This window comes from Adelges cooleyi, unplaced genomic scaffold (genome assembly GCF_023614345.1).
Source record: "Adelges cooleyi isolate 19-005CV unplaced genomic scaffold, UGA_ACOO_1.1 ACOO_flye_CR_arks_rails_tigmint_CR_PRNA_651, whole genome shotgun sequence".
Lineage (NCBI taxonomy): Eukaryota > Metazoa > Arthropoda > Insecta > Hemiptera > Adelgidae > Adelges > Adelges cooleyi.
The window spans coordinates 3,744,462-3,770,592 of NW_026096352.1; the positions used below are offsets into that span (position 1 = coordinate 3,744,462).

The window sequence follows — 26,131 nt, forward strand, 5'->3', positions numbered from 1 at the left end:
ATTATGTTATCTGCAAATCTATACAGCCAAAAAAATATGAATGAATTCAAAATGTTACCATAATGTATTATTTCCTGTTAAAAATATGATTTTATGTACTCCATAAAAATGTTAAACACATTTTGTAAAGAGTATTATTTTTTTGTTGTATGGACAAAACCTACGGACCGAATATACTATGAAAGTTTGGAAGATTAGCGAAACCGAAATTCCAACAGTAAAAACACTATATTAGTAATAATTATGTATAAAACTATTTTGTTTGTTATTTTAGTGTTCCATTACACCTACCTTTACCTAATAGTAAAATACAAAAATATAATAACCAAGTAAGTAAAGCGAACGAATTCATATATTATATTAATAAAGACCCTCTGGCGAGATAAGTACAATGAAATGGATTACATCATGTCGTCCGGAACTTCTCATGTTACCATATTTACACACACACACACACACGTGTATAGAAGGGATGCCAACGATCGCCCACGAAGCTCGTTTATCGTCGCGGTCGCATCGAACTCTAAAACAAGTTAAGAGGCTTCGACCTAGGGGGAAGAGAAAACTAGTTTTTTTTTATTTTACTTTACGTCACCTCTGCCAGTGATGATGCGGTCATCTTATTGGACCATCTTCAACTGTACATTATTATCACAGTTTTGTTTTCTCATACATTTCATTAATAATACGATTTTCCACCTAAGCGGAAATCTATTGAAAATGCCGGTGGGGGGATACTATTTTTCACATAGACCTAAGCTCCAGGAGGGCGTCACCCCCCTACTCCACCTCTTTACAAATTATTTTTTTAATATTCAAACTTAATGTTAATAATAGAATGGCGGCATGCATAGCAGAATATTATGGCGTCTCTACAAATATGTATTCAAATAAGAATCCTTGAAACTATGATTTTGGTTTCCAATACTTCGTGAAAGTAAACAAATGTTTTTTTTTTTTTTTTAATTTTAAATGTGTACATTAATTCTGTATTTATACCAATTACAAATAATTTACCAAACAAAATCGGCCCTTTGGATAAACGAATTTTAGTGCTACGGTTAATAGAAATATATTTTAATTAAGTGTGGACTAATGACCAGATTGTTGCTTTTGTTTCACAAAAAAAAAATACTAAATGCTATTCGCTGGTTTAGTAAAAATTGTCCGCCCTATCAACAATAAATTGCCGTTGCCCCGGCTCAAATTCAGCCCTGAGGTTAGCAGTATTAAAAACAATTTAGAAATCCGAATGTCTAGTAACAATTTTGCCAAATTTTGTATAAAATAAAATATTTAATAAAGATATTAATTATTAAATAGTAAACAGAACTGTCTATCATTAGAATACAAATGTATATACATTAATAGTCATCTAGATAACAAACTATTTAAGAGAAAATTATTCGAATAATTTTTTATTCAAATAATTAAAAATATTATATTATGCTAGAATAGTATGATTATTTAATTTTTTGTGTGAATAAATCGTAAAAACGTATATATAGGTATAGTATAAGTAACTATAAATACATTCATAGATATATATATATATAATACAAATAATAAATATATATATATATACACATACAATTCAGTATACGTTTTTAAGAGAACGTAAAAGTTTCTTTACCATCTAGCAGAAAAAACAAAATAGCACTCACATCACCTGGTGGTTATTTTAGATTGTGTGAAAACGTGAATCACCCCACTTTGGCTATCGACGGCTCAAATATCAAAGGATCAAACTAAAGAAGGAAAATTATAATTAAAAAAATGTTATTATATTTTGACATTATAGTTGTGTTGTATTTTTTTTTGTTTCTCAAATTCAACATAATAATACATATAAATAAAACGCCATTTTTTGTATCCTTATACATTAATATTGAAATGGTTAAAAAAAAAATAATAGTAATAATAATATACATAGTGATGTTTTCTCTACCACATAAAATACTTTGGTTTTAGCTAATAAAATAGTAGGCGTAACAATATAGGTAATTATTATTAAAAACAATATTTATTTTAATTTATACAATTCTAAATAAATTATGTTTTTACTAAAAAACATATAATATATGATGTCACATGTTTTGTATTATATACATGCGGTACATGTTATCTAATTTTATTAAAATATCTATAAAATTATTGTGTTTATAATTTAACTATTCCAATATAATAATGATAATTTACAATAATATACAAAAAGTTATTGTACAAGATTGCGAAAAAACGTTGAATAAATTAAAAAAATACAGAATCACAGACATATGAATATATATATATATATATATATATATATATTATATTATAATATTATACTAGCTTAGTACGTTTAAGGGCGTAGATAGAAGTACAAAATAAATATTTTATGTACACTAGTGGTATTTGTTTTCCCGAAGTCCATTTGGGTTGTTTTGCCGTATAAAAAAGCCTAAGCGTTTAGGGTGTAATGCAAAATAAGTAAAGCCAGTACATGATATCATTAACATAATATAAGATCAATATTAAATATGATACTGTTGTTAACTGATGTAGAAGTCTACACATAAGAAGCAGAAATTTCTATCGTTTTTAACGTTATATATACCGTTTATGATTACACTTAGTTTCTTTTAGGAATACATAGGTGAAATCCATCTGTGGCACACGACGTTTATGAAAACGCAATCCGTTTTTATTAATTATATACACCTAAATATAATACGGGTGTGTGGACAATAAGACCTAGTTGTGTATTTTTAATAAAGCACAACCAATATCGTTACGGCATACTTATTTAGGATTCGATTAATGTTTTTTACTATACATTAAAAAAAAAAAATTAAAAAAAATAGGAAAAGAAGATTAATTGTTGTTTGCAGTGATTGTTACTCTAATATACTATTATTGTTATATATGTATAATAATCCTTTAAAATGTACACGCACACACACACATACACACATGAAAATCACGTACAACACGAGTAAAGGTGCGTTAAGTATATAATAAAAAGTATATTATTTTGATGGACTAGAAACATGGTAGTAAGCAAACGGTGAGAAACATAATTGTGATATTTTCATTTTCAAATACATTTTTCAAAATTTATATTTTTAACAATTATGGTGTTTTTTAAGAATGCTTGCTAATGTCCTCGAGAAATTCATCATTGTATTCCATGTAATCGCTTTTGCACCGCTAATTGTTTCCAAGGGCATACACATATACATTATATTCTCAACTCACCCGAAAATTATGACAGGACAAGAACAATGAATATAAAACTGAAAAAAAAACACACACATCTCCCTCTTCCATCCGCCGCGACTGGTTTATATTTTATTTGATGCTAACGCATACACATACGAGTTTTTTTTTTTATATAGAGCTTCATTGACAAAATCCAACGCGGTAAACCTGTTTTAGGTCTCCGATCGGTCCGAATATTAACGAAAACGCGACGTCACGACTCGGCTTCAAAGGTAAATGTCGCAACGCGTTATAAGAAGCTGTGCACGTTCCAAAGAACGTACAATATTATTATTACAATCGATTAACCGTAAAGCAGTTGAACTCTGGCACGAAGAGAAGAAGACGGGTCGGAGTAACTTTCCCAAATAGGTACACCGTATCGTACGGTCGTGGGTTCGAATCGAGAATAGTTTTCGTGTACCACCAACGGCTCCAACAGCCATGAATGTTATGACTTGTAACACTAATAGGTATGTATATTACCTAAATTGTGAATACAGGGCGCGTCTATCGCGGTTTTGACGAATTTGCAATTTTTATGTCTATGTAAAGTTGTTAACGCTACGTGAGACGACACCCTGTGTACACACAACACTTTACTGTTACAACGATCGCTCGTGTTGAACCGGTGACTTAAACATAATATGCGATCTGTGTGACCGCCGGCGAGGGATTTGAAATTATTGCTGGCCACCGTTGTAGCCAGACACCCACTGTCATAACGAATGGTAGTCGTGCAGCAATGCGGGATCCGTGGAGTGGCCGCCGGCGGTGATCTGTTGGAGGTGATGATGGTGATGGTGGTGATGATCGCCGCCTCCGCCGATCAGTGGCCGACCGGTCACCGGCGATCCGTAGATACTCCCGGTGCCGGCCAACCCTTGCGACTGATACGCGGCCGTGGCGGCCACCGCGGAAGCCGACGGGTTGGTCATCATTGACGGCACGCCGCCGCCGGACATGGGAGACTTAAGGTCGCTGCCAAACATCATTTCGTGACTCGACAAGTGATCCTGAAACAAAACGTACCTAATCGTTTATTACATTGTAACCGTTACACGATTGAAACAAACGTGTAAGATTGAAATCCTAATGAAAACAAAAAACTAATATTTATGGCCTGCAATTAATTGGGTATGAATGTTATAGTGAAGTTTTCATAAAGAAATCGGGATCGGCTGAACAAAAATAATAATATATGCCAATCGATTAATTCAACTGCTAGTGGCGTATGGTCAGCACTAAAGTGCTACTACCATAAAGTATGCGATTTGTTTTTTAAATACAGATACGCTCAACAAACGATTCAAACGACATTCGAGTGAACGGATTCCTATTTTTTATTTACACACAACTTAAAAACAGTTAATAGCTTAGCCATATCGTATGTCAAACCACGTGGTCTAACTACAGTATACTGTATATTATTATACAACCGTTCAATACCAGCGGCTGTAGTAGCTTTGAATAATTATTTACTAACCGATTTAAATAAAAAATAATATAATATAAATTGTGGTATGCGTGTATCTATATGGTTGGTAAAATAATTTTTTTTTTTTAAATTTTCGTCGAATGGAATTTTGTAATAGTTACCACTGCTCACCATAACTACAGTGACTTGCGACGGTAAACTTGGACGAGACATCGTACCCACTTTAATAGAAATAATAATTTAAGACACATTTGGATACAGCGATGTTCACAAACCATTTTAATTATTATTGTTGTTGTTATAAGTTATAAGCACGAGCGTTGAACATGTACACATTTATATATATATATTGGCATTAGTTCAATATTCACATCTAGAATTCTGCCAAACCAAACGGCTGCAGCTGTTTTCCTTCCCGCGAGTACGGTATTTCCGGTGGGAGGATTTTGTTTGTTTTTACTTTGATTAAAATAACGATACATTGATGCATCAAGTATAAATGGAAAACTAACGTGGAGTCAAGACATAGAACATCATAAATACCTATTATAAGTTAAAAAGAAAAACAGTATTTAAAACAAAAGTATGCAATGCGATCACCGGTTTATTTAAATTCCTATACCTAGATACAATTAACATCTTGACCGGCAATTAGCCATTGAGGAAATACTTGTGTTACAATTATTTTATTTAAAAGTTATAAACTTTTGAATTTTGTTCAACTATACATCCTTCTTTCTATTTAATAATACTCTTGTCTTCTTATCAAACGAACATTTTATCAAAGGGTATAAGTGTATAAGACATGATTATGACTTTTGAGGTGAATAAATTATGGATTACAATAAAAATTATCCTTAAGTGATGAATCGACCCACCCTACTGGCCTCCTGAAATACGCCCTTGTCCCCGCATAACTTCTTATACAACCATTAACATACACTGATTACAGATAACATAACTGTTATAATAAAACAAATAAAAATGTACATTAAAAAATGTTTACCTGGCCAGTTATCATCGAGTGGCCGAAAGAAATGGCGCTGGGTTTGTGCAACATGTGAATGTGCGATTTCATGTTGTCGCCGTCAATGGATTCGGACGAACTCGAATCCAAATTAGAAGGTGGGCCAACCATTTTCTCACAACCATCGCCAACGCCGGTGGGACTCCGACTTCCTGACATTCTGAAAAAATATCAAAACAATATTATTATTATTTAGCCGTTGTAAATTGAATTGTTATGTATCACAACTACCACAAAAGTTAAATGGTTATCCGTTATAACTTATAATGAATGGGGAATCGCTAATGTGTATAATATGTTATTATGTGTATATTAGAATTTTGTTATGCGCAATATGAGTTACAAAATAAAATAGCGGTATTAAAGACATAATAGTAACCACGAATGTTAGTACTTGTATTGTATTGTGTGGGTGTGTTCAGTACTGGTGAAGGACTAGGGTGGCTGACCGCACATATAGTTCGGATTAACGTCGAAGAAGAACTGCTATACAGCAGTATACCTACTATAATTTAGAATAGTGCCAACAGACAAGTCAATCCGTTCAAGTGGGAGTAACCGAAAAATATGTAAATAGTGTAAGTATAAATACTAGTTTTGGGTAGCCGTTGCTATAATTTTAAGGATATATTTCTATTTGCCTTGCGATTGTCAAATCATTAAAATCCAACCATATATAGGTAGTTCACTGTAAAAGCAATGTAACTACCAATTTTACAATGAATGACACATAGTATAATAATACTGTTAAACGGCCAGGAAGTGACTAATCTGTTTACAAGTGCGCGACCGGTAGTTATCACAAATTATTACTATTATTATCGACTGTTGTTTTGGTTGTTTTATTATAATAATACACTATTGTGTTGTATATACTGTATACAAGCATACATATACAGTATATATATAACGGCCGCGAACGTGATCCCTGTACAGCGGTATCGTGTTACCGCCACTGAAGGAGGAACGGTACAGAACAAGAAGGTGTACGGGTGGTAAGTATACGCAGTTATCGTCTATACAAAACAAGTGTTCATATAATAATGATTCACAAGGCTGTTTTTTCATTATATTTCATTATTATTATTATAACTCTTCCCCTGAACCTCTCGGGTTTTTAACAACGTGATTTTTACTCATTAATCATTTTTTGTATACGTTTGATATGCTTACAAAATATAAACTATACTGTATACAACAACGGTTCTACAGAATAATATTATTTGCACTTACATGTATAAGAAATATTAATGTGTAACATTCCAACACTGTATTGCAAAAATATATTTTCTTTTAAACATTTCATTATAATACAAAGTGTTTTTAAATATGTGTTCTAAAACATCCACGGATAACCGAGTTACGGGACGGTAAGTTCTACTGTATTAATATTATTATTGTTAATTGAGATTAAATCGTGTATTTTAACTTAAATAGGATTTGGTAAATATCATGGTGATATTTCAACGGTTCGTGAATACTAAGGTTAAGAATGCACTACCTAGAGAATGTCCGAATAATTCGAATAGAGGTTGTCAGTTGTCACCCACGAGGATTTTTTTGAAGTAATTGAAATATCTATAAGGAAATTGATAGTTGTTAACTAAATTTTTTTTCAAAAAGACTAACTTGGTTATACGCTTTCATGTTTTCTTTTTGATACAATTGTTTTATTCGTAATTTGATAATTAGAATTATGACTTGGACTGCTATTATGTACCGCAAACGGCTAAAAGTAGAACTTACAATATTTTTAACCTCTATATGAGAGATGCTTAAAATATTTTAGGAAATAATAAACATATTTTGTTGCACAAACGCATGTGTCATAATTTATCATTATGCACATATTATACATATTATCACACATATTATATATTTTTAATAAAATGTGAGATTATTTGCTTAGTGCATTGACGGCATTTATTATCCGATAAGTTTCACTATTAAAGCGAGTGCAAAATATTTAGTTTTGGCGGTTGACGGTAATTCCATCGGAAACGTTTCGCCATTAGACATAACACTCGCCCCTTTCGCACGCATCCCTGTAGAGCTCCCTCTCTCTCTCTCTCTCTCTCTCTCACCTCTTTCCCTGTACGGGTCATTCTACATTACCGTCTCACCGAGACTGTATATAACGCACTGGTATATATATAGATGAATGTATATATATATATATATATATATAGATGAATGTATGTTTGTACAATATAAAAAAAAAATACTTCTCGTCGTCTTGGGTGTCGCGTTTCGTATTCTCCTACGCGGTCTCGGTCCAGTAAATCCCGCGTCCCCGAAGTGACGGCGAAATAACGCACTACCATATAAATTACCAAGGACGCATATAATACGTTATATGTATATATGTGTGTGTATATATATATATAAATAATGTATTATTATATAAATTACTATGACGCTTTCGAGTTTTCCTGCCAAACAAAAGTGTATTTTATCAGTCGACGAAAATCATTTACATAACGTTAAGAGGAATCCTTCATTAGAACGTCGCTTAACAATATTATAATAATATAATCAGTGGCGTTCGCAGGAATTTTGTATGGGGGGAGGGATGTCATAAATAATGTCATGTAATTGTGGTTAATGTCTTTGGTATCACCACAGCATATATTTTCGATGATAAATTTTGTTTTCAACGGGTACGTAAAAATTAAATATTATGTTGATGAACTGTCAGGTTAAAAGTATAAAAAAAGGCCCATAAGGGGGGGTTTATCCCCCCTCGCCCCCCCTGTGCACGCTACTGATTACAATTATAATTATTATTATTATTTCCTTGTAATGTATTTGTTCGTTTATTTGGTTCCACCGTTAAATCGCTGTGTTACCTCCTCTATAGCTACAGTAGATGATAACTGGAAAGTAGAAATTTTTTCGTCCCCCATCAACTTTAAATTATTGATAATGTACCTACTGTATCTACGCCTGCGTCAATTTTTAATTGACTTATGCAATATTAACTCCTTGGGTTTTCTGTCGAAGGCGCTACATTCTTTCAACTATAACAATACTTCCAAGTCCAAAATAAATAACGTAAATATTATGTAGGTAAAATAATATTACCGTGTTTAGATTTATTGGTTGTATTATGTATGTACAATTATAGTTGGATATACATTAATTTTATTTTATAAAGTTATTCCGCCACGTTTGTTGTTTTATAACGGAATTTCGATGGACTCTGCCTTCGAATGCACCTTTTCGTTGATTTTAGCACCGTCACTCAAATACCTCTACTTTCACAGTTTGAATTATGTGTGTAATATTTTAATAAAACCCAAGTAGGTATTTCGTTTTCATCTACATCGTAACCATACTATATTATACGGTCGTCGCCTGTTACGAGTGTACACTATATTTAGAGAACAATACCCGTGGCCGTGTTGTTTATAATGTGTTTGTATATGCACGTGTGAGCATAATACATATATAATTGTGGAAATATCGTCGACCGAGCCGGGAGAACTCGTTTTCGTTTGGGGCGATAATTTTCGCGTCGTTTGTGTCGTGGCGAATACATATTATGTGTCCCGACGAATAATCTTCGCCATAAATCGGCTTAAAGCACCGGAGGAGAAGACGACCTGTAAATCCTGCCGCCGGCCCGTCTCTGTAAACTCCGAGTTGAGCAGTTCCACGATAATTATTATTATTATTCGCCCGTTTGTCTGTACCAACTGTTCCCCGGTCGTTTGCTATACCGCCGGACGGACGAATAGGTTTTTTTATTTATTTATTAACACTTTCCCATTACAATATTACCGAGTAGTACTCGTCTTACCGATTGATCAACACGGAAATGAGATGAATATACCAATTATTTTTGTTGAAAATAAAAAACCTGAAGCTTGACGTTTGTGCGCTGTTTGTGCTTTGAGATTATGCGCGTTTTAAGGGCGGCGCGTAGGCCGGTAGCAAAACGACCGCCCCAGGGATGATTTGTTTGTTCGGACGATGACAACGGGGTTGGGCGCTGCGGTTTTAAAAGCAACGGTTAACTGGCCCGATGGTGCAGTGTCGAGTTACCGATCAAACACTGTATATAAGCCCAACGACCATCGTTCATCCGAACTCTTCGACCACAGCGCTGCCTACATCTTTACACCCGGCGGCGGTTTTTAACCGAGATGTTAGCGAAGGGGTTTAGGAGTATCTCTCGAGGCAATAACCATTTGACTCTCTACAAAACGTGTAGGTACAAGGAGTTCTACTAGTATAATATAGTATTTATAACCCTCAACCTCTCTTCGGGTTGCGCCACTAATTAGACATTTATACTATACCGACTACGAATGCAAAAACTTTTCAATACATGTAAATTTACATTGCATTTTGTACACAAATTTGAATAGTTTATTTTCTCCTAGAACTTACATTAGTAATATAATTACTACACACTAACTTGGACCTAAAAATATTTCTGACAATAATACTCAGTGATCAAGAACAACGCAGAGTAGTTAATTGGAAGTTGGCTATGTAAGAAGTATGTACAAGTATTATTAATTGTAATAAACACTGTATACAACGAGCGGGCAAGAAGTCGAGTACCTACCGCTGTTACATTCGGTTGATTTATCGAATTGGTATTGTCCAGAAAGTGTAGGTACTAACGCGACGGGAGAGCCTATAAAAATCCAATGCGTCGTATACTTGTAATAATAATACAAATAATAATTGTCTTTAAAAGCTAAACAGCATTACACGTGTTACAGTCATTTAGTGATTTAATTCTATATTATGCAAGTCTTTTGGCTAATTTATTTACCCATACATATCTATTTACCTATCTAGAAATTTATTCAAAAACTCATCTCGAGAAGACACGTATATTAGTTAACCATTATGAAATGGCTAAGCGAATTTTCACTTGAATCACTTCTAAGTATTCTGTGTTACAAGTGCAGTCTACATTATTAATTGATCACATGTAATTTGTACCTTTATGTAAAATGGTTCACAGCTATATACGTATTATAAACGGAAAATACGCGAACGTAAGTTTTATGACGACGGGTAACGCGATACCACTGACAAGTATTACAGTAATAATTATTATTATAATGGTATATGTTATACTACGGTTTTAATATGTAACATAACGTGGCCAATAATTATGAGCAATCACACGAGTTATTACTTTTCTTATAGAACTGTTTTGGATGTTTTTAACCCAGCTTGAAATCCCATGCATATTTTGTATACATCCTAATTATTTACAATAATATCAAATCATCCATTTTTTATTTTTTAGCGTTACCCTTTTCTCCTTTTTTTTCCTTTCTTTATCTATTTCCTCATTATTATATTATTATTTAGGCTATACTTCTACCTTACCTTACAATCTCTAGAAAATAGTCATTAGTCCGTCCATGCGATAATTTAAAAAACTCTCTTTTCGGGTACTTTTATACCAAGTTTTAAGATTCTATAGCATTACTGCCGACAGCCGATATTATTAGTTTACTGATTAATATTTTGAAGTCAAATGGCTTTTTGGTCTCTGTAGAGTATGGGATACATCATATTGGTGACAATAAAATACTATATAGTGTGCCAGGTAAGATGGTATTGTTTTCATTGTTGTACCTCACTTATGTATGCTAAATAAGCTTTTATAGTTTTTTAAAGATGACAATATTATTTACACTCCTCTTTAACTATAGAAATGGATTAGAATTGCAACGCATATAAATACATTGAAAACTCAATGCGTCCATTTGTTAGGTACAAGTTTAAATTTCAGGTCAATGTAATTTTATGATTTTTAAAACCGTTTAGTTTGCATTTTGTCAGACAAATAACTACGAATTACACATTTTTATAACATGTTTGCAGTGTTTTCATGTACCTATATCTGAATCGGAAATTACGATTTTATATTTTATTATTCACGAGCGTTATTATTATGATTTCTTTAAGACTTCGTATCGTAAAAACAAATACACATAAAACAGATTATGTATGTACCTACTATCGTTTGTAGTATACATAAATAATTTTTTTCAATCGTTCCACCCATAGTCATGTGGCCGTCGCTTTGGAAATTAAATGTTAAACAAGCAACGTTAAGCCATGGCACACACCCATACTCACTAAACATACGAGTATATTGTTTTTCAAGTGTCTCGACATCAAATTTGCACATGTGCATTCGGTGAGCCTCGACCCATATGACTTACAATAAGTCTAAGTAAAGCATAATATAGTGTTTTCTTATTTAGGTAGGCACCAACCGTTTATTAAAATTATCAAAACCAGTTTTGAGCCATTACTTTTAAAGTTATTAGAGTTTAGTGCAGTTGAGTAATGCGCGCGGATAAAAACAATACTAGGTACACTCACTCCACCCTTCCTCCCGTCTTCAAAATTTAAACTTTAATAATAATTAGTAAATTATTCTTTATTTAAACATGTTGTTAAATATATGCGTTTCGAAAGTTTACATAAAAATAATTTATTTGGAAGGAAGACAAAAACATAAAAGTTTGTGAATAATTGAGATCACATCAATAATAATTAACCATATATGAGATATTGAATAGGTCACTTAAAAAAATACCCTCCTATGTATTATATACGTCAGAAGCAAAGGGACCAATTACTGGCGACCACACGGGTTACTCGCGTTATCATTGGCAGTCAATGTATGACAATAACTGTAATTGCATCCCTCGCATTGTATACATTATTAAATACCGTTGTACCGTACAACCGGTGATGTCGAACCCCTCTACAAGGGTGCCATTTCAATCCCCACGAGGGCTTTTTGCGCCCAACACTATTACATTATGGCATAAAAAAGTATACATGGGCAATATGGTTGCGGCAATGCTGAGGGTTGCCTAAAATAAAGTGTAGATAGGTATGTGTGTATATTTAAAAAAAAGAGAACGTTTGATATTGTTATTATAATTCCCGCAGTATTTAAACGGATTACACGCGGTAGGTCGAGGGGAGACGCGGAAATATTAAAAGTGACTGCAGACGCAGGGTAGGATAACGCTTTTGAAAACGGGTTAAGTACCTATAACGCATAATAATTTATTAATCCGATTTCTCCGAGGACATTTGAGGCCAAGTGTGGGTAATTAACGCGTATTGAATTTCATTCAACTACATATTAAGTAGGTGCTACAGGCAGACGGCAGGCGATATGCTTTTATGAATGAACGACCGAGGTCCTCGCGCTGATCGCATTGAAACACATTACTACAATGTTATATTATATAAAAAGATAACCATTGACGACAACGCTAATTTTTAAGTTAAAAAAAACGTGATTTAAGTAAACGGCGTATGGGATGTTATCCGGCAAAATTCAATAGTTATTGAAACTATTAAACAACTTGTATAGAACCTTTATAGCTCTGCAGAAAACTAGGAACTATATACAATACAATACATCTGTAGTAAAATAGCAAACGTTTGTTATAGCCACTTTTTTCCAATTTTCGAGAAATTTCAAGTTAGTTGATAATACAATTCTAAAATCGTTTTATTATATCTATAATCTTATAAATGTTCTATATGATTCTTATTTAATAAGAAAAAAAATTAGGTACATTTTCGGTATCATATTTTATAAGATTATAGAAATAACAAAACAATTTTAGAATTGTATTATCAACTAACTTAAAATTTCCCGAAAATTGGAAAAAATATCCCTGTTTAGTATAATAATTATAATTACTATATTTTATATAACATGTACTTAATTATTAGTACACATTTTGTTTTGTTTTGAAATGTATACAAAATAATACCATGCAAGGCTGCTCCTTAATAAGCTACTTCTAAAATTGCACCTTACGCATTGTTTTTCTCTTTGCGCCTAGGTAACCGCATTTTTATACAGGCACCTACACTATTTTCAAATAAGATTTAAAGTTTTGTACTATGTTTGCACATAAGGAAATGTTAGATTTTTTTCTTTGTAAAATATCCTAATGTTTAAGACACAACATTGTTTTGATTGCGAGACTTTATTTTTGAAGCTCAAAATGTACCTTATACATAACTGTTTTAGGAAAAATATTAGAAAAAAGACAATGGAAAATAACTGAATCAGACTTTTTAAAAAATAACTAAATTGTATGAATAGTTCTAACCTAACCTATAGAGAGCTAGGGAAATAATAAGAGACATCTCATTTTTTAATTTAGAGGCATAGAATTTAAATTTACAGTTGATTTTAAAGGGCGTGTGTTATCGTTTAATTTATTTTTATAGAGTCCTCTAAAATTACTGAAAATCTCACCGATTTCATTTTGGTCAATCACGTTGTTGGAGGTGTTAAAATATGACAATACTATAATAATATTGTTGTATACGATTATCAAACAACTAGCAATGCTGGTTAGATCGCTGCTGTTGTCTGTCCTCCCGAGTTTACGATAGGTGCACGTGGTGTGGTGGTCGTCGGTCCTGGAGGATTTTGGATTTTTGTACAGACGAAAAACGGCCGGGCCGTCGTGTATATAATTTATTAAAATAATAATAATAATACTGACACCATACCCTCCTCCGGTGGGGGCACGAAGAAGAAAAATAGAAGACAAGATAAAACAACAACACGTGTGTGGGGTCATCGTCGTCGCGCCACATTTCGAACAAATGTGGCTTACGTGTGTGTGTGTGTAATGTGTCTTATGATGACTATGGCTGTGACGATGGAGAGATTGAAAGATTACCACGCTTTGAATATATTATCATCGTGATACTTGTGATATTTAACTAAAAGCGTAGACCAGACCAATACAAATCTTTTGCATTTTGACAATTGGTATTCACTTATTGAACGCGCATAACATGGGAACGCAACCGCATCGACCATCGTTTATAAGCAACTCGTTTTAACGACATGTGTCATAGTAAATACTATACAAATGGGTTGATCAGACAACATAAACTAATAGTATCGTCATGCGCTATAGTTTAAATCGTATGAAAACAAAATTATTATGAAAATCGAAATAAATAGTTTGGAGCTTAAACATTGAGCCAAAACGATCACATACCTTCTAAGACAATTAATTTGCTATTAGGGTAGAGATACGTTCCCACAAACGATATCCCTTGCGTCCAGAGCCTCAGTTTGATTAGTACGATCGATGATATACGAAGCAAAATAATATTCGCTATAATAATAATAATGCATATGACGTATTGACCGGGAGTGGCTATGGCTAACTTTATGCCAGTTCGGTCGCCGGGTTGCATGGCATTTCAGCCATGCATCCGGGGTTGATAGTGTGGGTCGCCGCTTAAAATCCCGGGTGGTCACCCATCCGGGATCAAGCAGCAACGGACACAGCTTAACCTCATGTGCCATACGGCACCTGAAATGTCCACTGCGCCACACCTCCCGGTTATATTCGCTATCAAGTTACATGAGAGATTTTTGTAATTGAAATTGAAAAGTTTTAGCCATCATTGCAAAACCGCCTATGTAAGTTGATAAAAAATATTTATCAGATTCATTTTTATTATATAATTAACTGATGTTAGCTTACACAAGTAATTCTCCTTAGTGACGTTTGTGTGCATTAGAAAGAGGCAGAACAGCCGTTTAATAGAATAGCCGTTAACACTAACTCCTACGAAAAATTATCATAATTTTATAAAAGTATCCTTTTAAAAAATTATTATTATACAAAATGTTTTAGTAGGTACAATTAAAACAATTATTTTACAATTATAAACCCTTTTATGGGGATAATGAATATATTTTATTATGTTATAGACTATTCTACAAGGTTAGATGTTAACAAAATATACTGTTTTTATTATTAACTTGAATCTTAAATCTAGAGTTTTTATTTGTGTGAAAGTGTATCTAACCTATTAAAAAGCAACTATCTGTGTGGTTATTCATCTATTGGCGTGAATAGCTTTAACGGTTTTTTATAATTCCTAAAAAAACGATAAACGATGGTTTTTTTTATTTTAACTGGTACCATTTTTAAGGTGCTAGTATAACCGCCGACGTTGGGTCGACTCTTGTCACTGACCACTGTCACATAATATACAAAATAATAAAATTCTAGTACGTATATACAACAATCGACCGCTCGCGTTGGACCGGCGTTTCTTGTGCGGTAATAATTATTATTACAGCAATTTGAATAATATGAAACGACAACAGGAATCCGTCGTGTGTGAGATTTAAACGGAGATAAGCGTATAGTGGTCGGTCGGATTTTTCCTTTTCGAGATAATCATCTCAGTTGCTTGTAGCCTATTTGTCCAACTGCCGTACAATATTGTATTAGGTTTTATTTCGGTTTTTATTTTTTTCATCCGAATTGTGTATGTAGTACAGTGTCAGGTCAACGCGTGGTACCGACTCGAATACGTCATAGGTACACATAGTTTTGGCTTTCAACGCCTTTTGTTTCAGTGTTAAACTCGCGAGGGAGCTTGTAGTTAGTAATCATTATAGACATTATGTAATATCTAGACAGCAAATGATCAGTACAACATAGTTATACTGTAAACGACAAAATTCAACATATGTAGTGCGAGTGAGACAAATTCTACAGAGTTTTTTTCGAACCTAAACAATAATCCGTCGTCTCATGACAAAAATGTTTTCTCTCTTTAATTTCAGTCTAGTTATAATATGTAAACCTATTAAGCGAGCGCCAATTCATGGTTAATAATTAATGATCTATTAATCTCTGAAACAATTGGTTCTCGGATGTTCGAAAAAAAGAAATGATCTAAGCGAAAGAGATATTTTTAAAAATTTTAAGTAAATACACTTAAAAATAGACGTATAGGTACAACTAGAAATCATATACTCGTACATACAAAATCCACATTTCAATTCAAATTGAATATTTTTAGTTATTCACAATTAGCCTTATTTTATTTAGCTTATAAATTAAAATATTATTTGTGCCACCTATTATTTGTGGACCATCAAGTTTAAGTAAAATTTAAATTTATTAGTATGATATTACAAATATAATATTATTAAATGCTTTAAAAAATAACGTTAAATAACCATATCAAATGATTACGACCGCCGTCTCGGGGAGTTAAGTAGTGTTTTATGGTAACTTTTTATTAGTTGCCCACGTTAATCTATTGTTTTACATACTTTAATACTCTGTACGTGATTATCGGCGGGTGTATGCAACTTACGGTTCAGAATAATAAAAAATAACGACTCGCGAAAATGAATAGGTATAACGATATCGGCGCAGTGGTCCGGTCCTATATTTCTGTATACATATAAATATCTTTGAAATATAACGTGAAGTATACACCGGACTGAGTTATTTGGATATCAGTTTACTTTAAAACCAAAGATTGTATTGTACAAAAATAAAAACGTAAGAGTAAATCGATGAAATTTGTATTTAAATCCAATAGCTAAGCCACGGCAAGCAGTGCCGTGACACGGAAAACACGTGTACGGACCGCAGTGTTCAACAGACAACAGTATAAACTATAAACAGTTTTCTCATACGTTCCATACTCCTCTATACCTACTGTTAGAAATAGTTTTTTTTAAATATACATTATCACGGTTAAAATTCATAACATAATGCCTAAACGGATTGTCTTTTAGGTAAATCGGTGTACATTTTCCCCATTACAAAAATATAACAGAATGAAAAATAAATCACAAATAGAATCATTTCATATGAAAACAATTTAATTAGCTTAGAAATTTGATGGGAAACAAATATATGTTTTAATTTCAAATATTATAATATCCAAATCAAGCGGTGGTAACTAATAACAGTATAAGGGATATGAGATCTGCCACTAGAGGACGTGGCAGTTCAATAAAGATGAGCCGAAACGGCGGCGGCTGTGGGTTTCGTATTACTGGCGAGATGCCGACCCCTTGCTTTGCTCAACAGCGTTCCCAAAATAACGGCACGGTCAGCCAGCGCCCAGCAGCAACTATTATATAGCAGTGCTTTTATAACGCCGAGTTCACGGTACATAGCATGTTCTATTATAGCACACGTACTTAATAACTCTGCCGGACAGTTAAAACCACTATAGCGTGTTCGCCGAAAAACATTCTTATGGAGCACCACATTGTATTAGGTATAATATTAAACTCAAATCATTAGATCAAACAACAAAATATCAACTGCTTAGAAAATCGAAAAAATCAAAAACATTGTAAGGGGACGTTTTGATAGAGAGACAGATATTTTTTTTATCATTAACGTTGTGGTTAAAAGCCGGTTTGCAGCTTTTAAAACGTGCATAGTCGTACATTTTAGTCACCGCCGGCGACCGTTTCAATTGGTTGTCCTTTAACGTATATTTGATTTGATATCTACGACGCGCAGGTGGTGCTAGTAAGCGTACCGTTGGCGATAAAAGTAACACAACAACGTTTGTCCACCAAGTAAATATTGATCGGAGCCCCTACGATGGCAACTGGGTAAGTTTATAGAACAGACCGCGGTAAATGGATAGACTGATGTCCGTATATTTTGTAATGTGTACACTGTACATTAACCGCGGCAAATAAAGTGAAACGCATATACACTTAAGCACTCATACGCACTCTGACACCGTACTTTCGCGGTTATCCGCATGTCGAATATGGTTAAGAGCATTCTGAAAATTTGAAACGATCGAATAGCCGTGTGTAATTTTTTAGATTTTCACAATATTGTAAAATATTCCGGCATATCTATTGATTTCAGTCGAGTTAACACAAAATATATTTTTAGGTGATCTGGAACGGCTTAAGCGTTCCATAGCGATAAATAGGTTGACGAGTGTTGTGGGTTACTCGTAGGCGTTAAGGATGTCCAAAGTTATCTCAGCGAAGGTCAGATGAAGTGTGAAAGGCGAGAAGATTAAACGCACCGACCGCATTTTAGTATTTTAGTATATAATGATATAATACTCAATAATAAATTTAAGTAGATAATATAATAATGTACATGATTAAAGTTTCGACCAGACCACTTTTTTTTACATCTAGGGCCTCGATTGAGAAATAGGTTTGAATACTATCTTTAACCGTGATTACCGGCAATGTGTCGATTTAAGCTTAACAATATTCAGTGACGGTTAATAGTGTCGGTCCCTTTGAAAGCACTAATATGTTGATAGTTACTACGTTTTGCGCCTAAATCAATAATCAATTTGAACCATTAATTTAAAACTGCCCAGTTTCTCGAATTATATTTTTTTCAAATTACTCCTACTGTGTATTTTTTAACTCTCATACAATAGTCGACAACCAGTTAAATATTATGTTTTTTTTAATTTTCTGAACGGAATACGCAGTCATTAGAAAAATAACATAAAAAAAATAAAAGCTCGGCTATTAATATTAAATGACCGACCATAACAATATCATTGTGATGATAATAAAAAATAACAGTTATTTGTTGTGTAGTGTTAATTGCGTTTATTCTCACCCCTTTTAAGACGTACATCGTACCTGTAATCCTTATCAGAACCAATGAACGAACAGCTCGCACCACAGTCCTTGACTGTCATATCACGTTACCCGACGACCGTTATTCTAAATGTGTGACCGCCTCAACCTCGGCGCAATACTGTTAGTTGGTGATAATAATTATGACAATAATGCCTAATGTGTGTTTTATACGCGAACACGTGGACCTGGAATCGTTTAGGATCGAATTACTTGGTGAGAGGCTTTTTTACATGACTCGGGACAAACTTTGACGTGTTTAATAAAAGAAAAACTGGTGCTGAAGCAGAATTAAGGTTTGCATGAAGTATGGTAATCATAACTCGCAGTAAATTTAAAAACGTAATATACCGTCGTCAAACGCTCTAGTTTATTAAGTAATAAGTACATTATAGACTTTATTTACAGTATTTTAATGTTGATGAAACAGCAAAGGAAAAAATGTCAATAAACTAAAAAAATATCGCATTTAACAATAATTAGACCTCGCTTCGACAGGCGTTCGAAATACAAAAAAAAAATAATAAACAATAAGAAAAAACATAAAAAAATGCAGAGTGAACACGGAACTCAAAAAAAAAAAAAATATATTAACCCAGTCGAAATAGTATTTTACATCATACCACCATACCAATAAACAGTGTCAATAAAATTATAACTATTTTTAATTGCTTGGGCATCGACAAAATCTTTGTGAGAGTCATAAAACTCAATGTGCTATTTCTTTTTAAACATACATTCCAAACGAGTCGATGTAGTATTCCCTTTACCAGATAGGTGAGTCAAACATATGGGGAGATTCATTAAGGACGAGACACTTATTTTCTCATAAAATTTGTAGAAATTATAGTTTTAAATTTTTTACAATATTTATAAATTACTAAATACTTACCTTTCTTAGTATTTTCTAGAGCTTTATCAACTTTTGAAATTAAAATTAAATTGCAGACAATTTTGACTGGTCGATAACCAGTTTTGGATAATTACCTTTAAAGGTCTTACAGTTTAAAATGTAGGATATCAGGAAGGTTAGAGTGTAGTATCTGCGCCCGTTAATCAGCCGTACTCCACCTCCCGTCTTAAATTTTAAACTTCAATAACATTAAAAGTAATTATCTAAAGCTGGTTATTGACCAGTCAAATTGTTGAGCAAATTATTTTAAATTAAAAACATGAATTCAATATAAGTTACTATTTAAGTTTGAAAAGTTGTTAAAGCTCTGAAAAACATTTGATGGATAAACATATGATTATTGTCTCATATTTAAAAATAATATAAACTAAATTGTCTTCAAAAAGAAAAATTACAAAATTGCTATTATTTTAAGAAAAAATGAATCTCTTATCCTTAATGAATCACCCTGTATACTATGTCTCTTTAATTTTACAAAACGACATTTTTACATTTGTCTAAAACATTAAATATTATAATATATTTTAGATGGAGAACTCTTTTTATTAACTAACTATGTATAGTTTATATTACCCGCCTACCTAGTTGTATGTACATCACCAGTGGGTCCTGAAAAATATCTAAACACTGTCTTTAATACAGATAACGTCGATTGCAGTGGTGGCGCCAGACATATACACACAATGCCGGCAACTATTAATCATCCCAATGAGGCAAATGTAAATTAATATTTTTTAATTCCATCATTTCTTAAATTTTAAATTTCATCAATTTTAGGTGGAACTCTGTTGGGATAACGCCAAAATCGAGGGCAACAATTTCCACAACCTAGCGCCGCGCCGTGCCGCACCGCCCATGACAACTAGACGTTAATAATATTTACATAAAAAATAATAATTTAAACAAGTGGAATATCCTCAAATTTTTGTCATTATTAATTTTTTTGGTATTTTACAAGTTCCGAGAAACCGGTTTCTTTGCACATGCCACCGGTGCGATACAAAGATGTAAATCGTTTTTATTATATTGTTATCATATTTTAACGATTTTGTTTTATTGTGTTTTAGCGTTGAGTAATAGCCGTCGTTGTCTTGTACACATGTAGGTATATAATACTATTATGTATACACATAAAATACACAGGTATGTATACTATATTACTATGTGGGTGTGTGTGTGTGTGTGTGTGTGTGTGAGTACATAAAATTAATAGTGGTATCGGATTGCGACGACGACCACCGTCGACCAAGACACGAAGACTACGAGGCAAAGGACGCGTTGTATTGTTATCGTCTTGTATCTACTGTAATAATAAAATTATTATTGTTGTATTAATAGGTACCACCTCGGCGATATTCCTTTTCTAGAAAAATAAACGCTTACCCGAACACTTCGACTTGTGCAATAAACCGAATACTTATAATGCCTGAAATTGACAGACTTGGCTTTGCGTGTAGTAGCATTAGTTTGATGATGATTTATTATTGGCTACTATTTGGGCTAGTATTTTAGGTTTCAAAATACCTCAAATGACCAACCATAGGTCAAATTAATTAATAATTAAAAAACATATCGTGAAAAAATGCTTATTGATTGACCAAACCTTTAATGAATGATCATACACTCAGCATTAGAGTTTAATAATGCGAAAGGACTGTTTTTTTTTTGAGCACGGAAAAAAATAATTTGCTCATAGTAAATGGTTGAAAATATTCTAGTTGTATCAACTATAATAATATGGTTGCGCCAATAACATTATTTTAGTTAGAAATACCAAATTAGTTTAGATGTTTTAGAATAGTTGGATTAACTAAACATTTAGTTGGGTTAACTATACTTTTATGTTGAATATCTATATTTAGACATAGGCGGCTGTGGCGGGAGTCGGCCGCAGCTACCAGCCGCCTGCCGCCGCTCCGTACATGTGTACAAAATAATATGTTCACTATAAAATAAATACCACTTAAATACCCCAAAATCCCGTAGAAAAGTAGCAACTAGAAAGGGTTTAAAATAATAGGTGTATAGGTAGCTTCGATGCTCAAGCGGTCCTCAACCTAACGCAGCCCGGCGTAATCTCTGTATAACGTGACAACTGGTAAGGCTCATCAAAGATGAAAGTTTTTTATTTTTAAAAATATACAAGTTTTGAATGTAATTAAATGGACAGCCACTTTTTCGAATGATGCATTTAAAAGGCCAAAATTACTATTAATCACACAAAGTACATTATAATATTTGGCTGACGCGGTGGAATAGTTTAGGTGGGAATTTATATTTAAAAACAATTGTTCGGTCGCACAGGTGAGTCCTGCGTATAGGTTTTCGGTCGGTAGAACAGACCAAATGTTATTTTTGTTGTTTGACTTTTAGTGACGACCATCTGCTCTTGGTGCGAATCCTAAACAAATACCGTGTGCACTCTTTTTGTCGTCACGAGACTATCCTACAACATTAGATGGCGCGTTTCGAGTGCGTTAGCGAAATGCAACGGCAAACACAACACATTATCCCACGCCCGGGTAATTTAGCGGAGTAAAAATAAAACATCTTTTTCCGTGGCTCCCTACATTATTGTGTTCTTACTGAATATAGAAGAACTACATTTTTATCCTGTCTAAAACAAGTGACCGGACACAGGTTACAGACAATGAAAGGTACGACGGCTGTACAACTGAAGACTAGGAGTAGGTGAATCATACGAGTAGGTAATCTAAAAAGTATAAGACAACACATCGGAAATACAGTTTTATTTTATTATGTCCTAATATAATATGTATATATTTTATAGTCTGTAGATTAGTTAGGTACTTTACGGTGAGGTAGTCAAGCTGGTCTCGAGACGGCATGGTATCAATTTGCTGAATTATACTTATCAACTTATTTTTTACATAATAGTATATGTGCGCTTAACTGGTAATATATCAGCTAAGACCGGATGCGACAATTTGTACATAATAATTAATAATATACCTATATTGTAAAAATGCAATTTTATTGTCCTGCCCTATCTAATCGAATATTTTATCCCGTTGCCGCTCATATAAGTGCGTATCCGTTGTGGAAAAAATATTATGTCAATATACCCAACTATATAGTATTATAAAAATATGTATAACAGAGCTCTTAGCGGACGATAATGTTTTAACGGGCAAAAAAAAAATGAAATTACCGTCGATTCGATAACACGTTCGAATCTCGAGGCCAGATAGGGAATAAAAACCAGGCTGTGATAACGCTCATGGCCAACATAATACGGATGTTGCGCGACGTTCGAACAGAGCAACCCGGTCACAACACCGTCCGCGTTAATTGATTTAATCACTGGACCGTTATCACACGGTACATGGAAACAATACCTATATCAACATTAGCACGTGTCCCCGGCGGAGTTGTAAGCCAAAAAACTCTAATAAGGTAATTCTGGTAATATTTAATAATATAAACGCAGACCGACTGACACACACCGCAAACCATGCAAATAAGTGTATTTATGTATATTTTGTTTAAGTACAATTTATTTATAAGATTTCTATCTTTTTCAACTAGTACTATGTCAATATTTAAAGTAATGGGTAATTTGAACACGAACAAAACATCTAGGAAACTAGGGGTTTAAGTGTTGTTTGCTTCGACGAAAAAACAATAAACAACAATTTTTCAAAAAACAAGTAGAAAACATTGGTTTTAGAACAGATTTTTCGATATAATAATATAATACATTCAACATAAATAAAATTAAAATTGTTTTAACAAAACCCGGAATCTAAAGGTTGAAAATATTCTAAATCTTATTCTTATAAACGCTATATAATTTGAGCAGACCTACTATATTTTTTTGTATATAAGCTACTTGCACTACCGACCGCACCGTTTTTACAAAATACTAACAGCTATAATATATAGTGTATATGTGATTATTTTTAGACCGACCTCGTGAGATATCAGGAAAAAAACATGTACACCAACCGAGTTCAGGTGCCGCGGCTGGTAACCAACGCTTTGCTTTAAATCCAATTCGACGCATTTGCGGTCAGAAAAATATTATTGGCCTACAACTCAATAGAAATTTCCGTCGAACGCGTACAGTAGTATAATTATTGTATTTTTTTTTAGACCGAATTGGCGGAGTTGCAAAAAAACAACTGACGGTGTCGATTGTTATAGGCCGCCAACAGAACGGCCCTCCGATCCGTATCATTATTAATAGTGTTCCCGTTTACACAACCGCTATGGACCTATAAATATGAGCATTATACTTGAATCCCGTGTCGAAAGCGCGTTGTGTTTTGTACCTATTCGATTTTGAATACGCGACCGTCATAAAACTTACAATGCAACATGGCGTTGCGACAACATTTTAATAATTTCTGCACACAATGTCAAGTTGCACAAACAACGGCTAATGATACATTTTAATTGATAAATCCCAGACAATATGCAATATAATATTATACTACATGTTGGTCGAAGATTATACAAGCGATTGAGAAGTCCAGGGCCTACTTGCCGTAAGTCTTGGCAACGTCTTCCTTATTTTATTATTTATCTTTAAAACCTACACAAACCACAACAGCTATTTAATTTTTGTATACGACTAGAGTCTTGAGATTGGCGTGTTAGTTTTAAACCTTAACTTTCACCCGAGATCCGCGTTTTGATGTTTGCTACGCTATTTGGTTCGAATACTGGGGGCGTTAATGTCATAATTTGGAAAAACGGAAGTATAACATTTGTATGCGATTTAAGTGGAAGGGTAAACGATGCGGTTGAATGTGACCACAATATAGTATGTTTTAAAACTCGGAATGGGTTATACTGGTGTGATTATAACTCATGTTTTGATTTTTTTACACGAGCATTACCGGGCCGAGTTATATTTCCAGTAACACTCGTCAAGAGGTGTGAAAACGGCAATTGAATGGGAACACCATTAAAAAAATCATGTACTCACCCGTCTTTTTGCTCGGCTGCTCGATCCCGTTGTCTGCGGTTCTTAAACCAGTTGGACACTTGCGTGGTAGTCAGTCCCGTGGCCTCAGCCAGTTCGCGTTTCTCCCTGGGACTAGGATACGGGTTGCTGGCGTACCACTCGCGCAAGACCATCCGGGACTTCTCCTTAAAACAGTAGCTAGTCTCCTCGCCGTCCCATATAGTGCGAGGCAGCGGGAACTTGCGGCGTACACGGTACTTGCCGACGGCACCCAGCGGGCGACCGCGCAGCTTTTCGGCTTCTACGTAGTGCGCTTTCAGCCAAAGGGCCTGCAGTTTAGGGTGGTTGTGCGCCGAGAACTGGTTGCTTTCTAGTAGCCGATAGAGCTCCTTGAAGTTGCCTCGGTGGAACGCCACGATAGCCTTGGCCTTAAGTACGCTTTCGTGCTTGTGCAGCTTGTCGCAGCTGGGCAACGACCACAGGAATCGACCTAGCCGCTCGATGTTGCCGGACTGCTGCAGTACCTCACATACGCAAGCCACCTGTTCCTGTGTAAAACCAAAAGATGGCAACTGTAACGGTGCCATTCCTCCAGTTCCTCCAGTTCCTCCGCCGCCGCCGCCCCCGGACGAAGAACCCGCTGGCGAGTGCTGTTGCTGAGGTTGTCCGCCGCCTCCGCCAGCCGCTGTGACCGCGGCCGTTCCGTGATGTGGCGAAGTACCTTGGAGGCCACCGCCCGAATGGTCAACCGATGTGAACTGACCGAAATTGGCGCCCGGAGCGCCGCTACCGATCAACATGATATCGGCTGACGGCCTATCAACGGGCCCGGAGTCGCGAGCACATTATCGAACACGAGAATAATATTAATACGATTACAACTGAAAATAATATAGTAACTAGAAATCGTCGTGGAAAATATCAATATCAATAGACACCGTTGGGCGTAAAATAAAAAAAACACAAATAATAAAAACGAATTCTAAATAAAAATGATTTGAACGCGCGTTTAACCGATTTGACGTTGTGCGTGTGTACGACGTTTGGGCTTGGCGGCCGACTGACACGACGACTAGCGCGTCCCGGGCGGTCGGTCGGTTGCCAGCGGCCGTCCAGCCAGACGTCCC

At 34.4% G+C, this 26,131-nt stretch overlaps 1 protein-coding gene across 1 annotated transcript; it reads right to left on the minus strand.

The window, feature by feature from the left end:
- Nucleotides 1–3,469: 3,469 nt before the first annotated feature.
- Nucleotides 3,470–26,131, minus strand: LOC126844200 (homeobox protein six1-like). The gene is made up of 3 exons (XM_050582169.1): nt 25,026–26,131; nt 5,685–5,865; nt 3,470–4,256 (listed from the first exon to the last, which is right to left on the minus strand). The coding sequence occupies exons 1-3, from the start codon at nt 25,802–25,804 to the stop codon at nt 3,960–3,962; spliced, it is 1,257 nt and encodes a 418-aa protein (XP_050438126.1). The 5' UTR covers nt 25,805–26,131; the 3' UTR covers nt 3,470–3,959.

Excerpts from the sequence above, each read along its gene's own strand:
- LOC126844200 (XM_050582169.1), bottom strand. The coding sequence starts at position 25,804 with ATGTTGATCGGTAGCGGCGCTCCGGGCGCCAATTTCGGTCAGTTCACA. Across the intron at positions 5,866-25,025 it reads GCAGCCGAGCAAAAAGACGG|AATGTCAGGAAGTCGGAGTC; the intron begins GTGAGTACATGA and ends ATATTTTTTCAG. Across the intron at positions 4,257-5,684 it reads ACTCGATGATAACTGGCCAG|GATCACTTGTCGAGTCACGA; the intron begins GTAAACATTTTT and ends GTTTTGTTTCAG.